Genomic DNA, 4,639 nt, shown 5'->3' on the forward strand with positions numbered 1-4,639 from the left:
TTCGATCTTTGCAAATCAAGTGCACATTTCTTCATTACTTGTTCTTTTATGTTTTATATTTCTTCAATCTTGAGCAATGAACTTATCCAAGTGTTCCTAAACATAAGAATAAACCAATAAAGTTTAATATAATGCAAGAAGCAACCAAAAATATGCAAGAAAAGCCAAAATTGATCAACAATGACATTTTACATACAAACACGACAAATGAAATAAAAACTTATTAAAACCAAGTAAAAAAGATATCAAAACAATGAAAAAATAACTAGAAACTCCTAAAAAATAGTGACATAAATGACACTTATCACCTGGAGGGTCTTGATTTGGAAGTTTCAAAGTCAAATCTGGAATTTCTGTCAAAGTATTTAGATGAGGATCGCGAGGAAAATTGCAATGCCATAACTTTACCATTGGAGTTCAGATCTTAAGTTGTGAAACCTGGCACCAGTTCATGGTGCAAATGAAGTGGATCAGGCAGAAACCGGAGGTAAGTATAAGCTCTCTACTATATCTGCTGAATTAAATAAGGCAGCTTCTAGTTCCCCTAGTATAGAAATGGTGATACATGATTAGGAACACTTAGTCATTCAACATGTGTTGAGAAACTACAATGTTAATAATGCACATAACAAACCTCTCTTTGTGACTATGAATTTCGAAGGGTATGAGCTAGGAAAAGTATTAGCTGATACAAGAGCCATACTATAAATCTAATGCCTTTGTCTGTTTTTAATAAAATTGGTAAAAGCAAGAAAGATTTGGCTAGTGTTAAGATTAATATTGTTGGTTTCAATGGTAAGTCTAAACGTACTGAAGGGTTAGCATGCATTGAAATCCAAGTAGGTACAACTAGGACTATTTCAGCATTCTTTATAGTAAAAGGAGAAGCATCTTGTAATTCTATCCTAGGTAGAGAATGGTTGCATCAAACCTATGATATCCCCTCATCTTTTCATCGGAAAATAATATTATGGAATGGTGATGATGAATACGAGGTAGTTTGTGCTGATGTAGAGGCTTTTATGATTGATACTAACCAAGATTTTCCCAAGGTTCTTGTGAAGTCAAAACTAAAGACAAAAGAGATTGAACTCAAACTTGATTCTCAATCAATTCTTAAACTGGAGGTAGTATCAAGTGCAATCGCCAAAATAGAAGAGGCTGATGCAAATGAAGGCAAATACAACTCACCTGCAAAGTCCAACTTTGGGTTTGGAGTACTCAAGATTGGATATATTTAGTATATTTTCTATGTACTTTTGTAATTTAGACAAATTATATGGATAATTACACAAAAAGCAAATTCAAATCTGGTACTTTATTAGTATATTTTCTATTCAAAATTTATATGCAAGTTATTATTCTCAGCATGATACAGAGGTTAACACAAACATGGAAAGTCCTGAATGTTTATCTGACTACTCAAACTCTAACGACCATACTCGATCATCGCCTAGCTCTAATAAAGAGTTTTATGGTGGGGAAGAGAATGAGAAGGTATGGGCCAAGAGTAAAGATATCAAATAGGAAATCCATGATCCTCTAGAAGAAGTCAATCTCGAAATAGATGACTGTCCCAGATTCACTTACATAAGGAGCTACTTGACAAGGATAAGTCATTGTTGATTGACATACTTCATAAATATAAGGATTGTTTCTCATAGGAGCATCACGAAATGCCTGGAATAGACCTTTCTATCATCTAAAATAGGCTTCCCATCAAACCAGGTTACAGTCCTATAGTCCAAAATCCAAGACGTTTGCCACCAGAATTGATTCCAAAGATAAAGGAAGAAATTGCTAAACTCTTAGAGGCAGGATTTATACAACACATCAAATATGCAGAATGGATAGCTAACATTGTGCTTATGATTAAGAAGAATGGAAATATTAGAATATGCATAGATTATAGAGACATCAATAGTGCATCCCTAAAAGATCAATACCCCATGCTTGTAGCAGATATGTTGATAGATGCCTCATCAAGATATGAGTAGTTTGTATCAATGCTAGATGGTTTTCCTGGGCATCATCAAATAAGGATCCCTGAGGATGATCGCTCAAAGACTGCATTTAGGTGTCCAGGTTGTTTGGGGCTCTATGAATTGCCATTCAGACTAAAGAATGCAAGGGCAACGTATCAGAGAGCTATGAATCTCATATTTTATGAAATGATGTGCAATTTTATGGAGGTTTACATAGATGATGTTTTGGTGAAATCTCATGACTTATCAAAGCATTTTGAACATCTTATTCTAGCTTTTGAAAAGATGAGAAAGTTCAATCTAAAGATGAATGCCCTGAAATATGCCTTTGGGGTTAAAGCTAGTAACTTCTTGGGATTCCTAGTCCATAGGAATGGCATAGAGGTTGATCAAAACAAAGCTAAGGTTGTTTTTGAAGCATCACCTCCAACCAACAAAAAGGAATTACAAAAGTTTCTGGGGTAAATCAATTATGTTCGAAGGTTTGTCACTAACTTGGCTGGAAAGACAAAAGTGTTTTCCCTTCTCCTTAAACTCAAGCGAGGAGAAGATTTTAAGTGGGAACCAGAACACCAATAGGCCTTTGAACAAATTAAGAGGAAACTAGCTATTCCACCAGTATTAATTCCTCCCAAACATAATGGAAAGCCATTAAGGTTGTATCTTTCAGCTACAAAAGATTCAATTGCAAGGATGTTAACTCAAGAGAATGAACAGGGTCATGAACAGGTAATTTTCTATTTAAGTAGAATCTTAGAATGATACTGAAACAAGATATACCAATGTAGAAAAATGATGTTTAAGTATGATGCTTCCATCAAACTTAATTATTATTTTATAACCTTTCTAGTGGAGATAGTTTCACCAAAATATGTACTCAAATACCTGTTGAATCACCCTTTCATTAATGGAAGGTTGTGCAAATGGAGTATGCATCTGTCACAATTTGAGCTGACATATGTGCCTCAAAAGGCTGTCAAAGGACATGCGCTTGTAGACTTCTTGGCTGATCATCCACCCATGGAAAATGTAATGGTTCAAGAAGAAAAACCATGGACAATGTTCTTTTATGGATCTAGTAAGAGGGAGTCAGCTGAGGCTAGAATTTTGATCTGTTCACCTTCCGGCATAATGACTAAAATGGCGATCACTTTCTCAACTCAATGTAAAAATAATAGAGCAGTGTTTAAGGCATTGGTAATTGGATTGAGGACTCTCAAAGATATGGGTGTTACAAGAGTTAAGGTGTTAGGCGTCTCTCAATGGGTGATAGCATCACCCAAGTAAACAAAGAGTACAAAGGGATGTCACCTCTAGCGATGACCTTCACATCTATTGTTCAAGAGCTAATCGATGCTTTTGAATATATTCAAGTCTCCCATATCCCGAGAGAAGAAAATAAAGAGGCTGACTTTTTGGCACAACAAACATCATTGCCTGATTGTGAGGGTTTTGATGAATTGGTTATTAATATAAGCACATACAAGCTTAAACCTTTAGATGAAAAGGTGAAAGTAGAAGTGCACAAATACAGTATCCTTGCTCAAGACACAGATTGGAGAAGAGAAATCAAGGAGTACTTGAATGACCCTTCAAGAGGAAAGGTGGAGCTAAAGTTAGGCTAGCAGCTACGAAATATTTCCTCATGGGAAATAAGCTATATAAAAAAGATCCTTAAGGCCTATTATTAAGGTGTGTCGGTAGAAAGAAAGTGTTAACAATTTTGGCCGAAGTTCATCATGGTATATGTGGGTCACATCAGACTGGGATGAAGATGAGGTGGTTAATCCATCATATGGGTTTTTATTAGCCTTCTGTTAGACAAGATTGTTTACAATATGCAAAAGGTTGTAAACAATGTCAGCGCTTTAGACCAATAAGCAGGGCACCAGCGATAGAGCTACACCTCATAATCAAGCCTTGGCCTCTTATAAGTTGGGCAATGGATGCAATTGGGCCTATTAAACCTCCTTCGTCGGCTTACCATGAGTATATCCTGATAGCCACATATTACTTCACAAAGTGGGTCGAAGTCCAAGCTTTTAAGAGCTTAAATACAAGGGCAATAATCTTATTCTTAAAAGAGAAAATCTTTACAAGATATGGGATTCCTGACTCTATAACAGTGGATCAAGCTACCATGTTTACAGCACATGAGTTCAATTCCTATCTCAAGGAATTCGAGATTCAAAAGATTCACTCTATCCCTTATTTTGCTCAAGCTAATGGGAAGGCCAAAGCTACTAACAAGGTAATCTGTAAAGGGATTGCTAAAATGGTGGATGAAAATCCAAAGAATTGGCATGTTCTTCTACACTTGCTACTTAGGCATATAGAACATCAAAAAGAGATGCAATTTGGACTACCCCTTACCAATTGGTATATAGGCATGAACCAGTTGTACTGTACCAGCATAGCTGAGCGCTAAGTTTGCTAGGATAGCCAAATAAAAGGACATAAGTCGAGAGGATTACCAACAGTTAATTTCTATTGGAATAATAGATATCGAAGGTGAAAGACTTCAAGTGTTAGCAAGGATTGAATCCCAAAAAAAGCAAGTAGCAAAGTCTTACAATAAAAAGGTGAAACATAAAATCTTTTTAGAAGGAGACTTGGTGTGGAAGATGAAACTTCCTGAACATGACTATTAAGAT

The 4,639-nt window shown here is 35.9% G+C and overlaps 1 protein-coding gene across 1 annotated transcript; it reads left to right on the forward strand.

Annotated features, from left to right (window-relative positions):
- The first annotated feature begins 3,927 nt into the window (after positions 1-3,927).
- Positions 3,928-4,413, forward strand: LOC110730628. The gene has a single exon (XM_021910447.1). It carries the CDS (start codon positions 3,928-3,930, stop codon positions 4,411-4,413), a length of 486 nt encoding a protein of 161 aa, XP_021766139.1.
- The last annotated feature ends 226 nt before the right edge of the window (positions 4,414-4,639 follow it).

Source organism: Chenopodium quinoa, unplaced genomic scaffold (assembly GCF_001683475.1).
Source record: "Chenopodium quinoa cultivar QQ74 unplaced genomic scaffold, ASM168347v1, whole genome shotgun sequence".
Classification (NCBI taxonomy): domain Eukaryota; kingdom Viridiplantae; phylum Streptophyta; class Magnoliopsida; order Caryophyllales; family Amaranthaceae; genus Chenopodium; species Chenopodium quinoa.

What these genes read in the sequence shown, in the direction of transcription:
- LOC110730628 (XM_021910447.1), top strand. Translation starts at nt 3,928, where the DNA reads ATGGATGCAATTGGGCCTATTAAACCTCCTTCGTCGGCTTACCATGAG.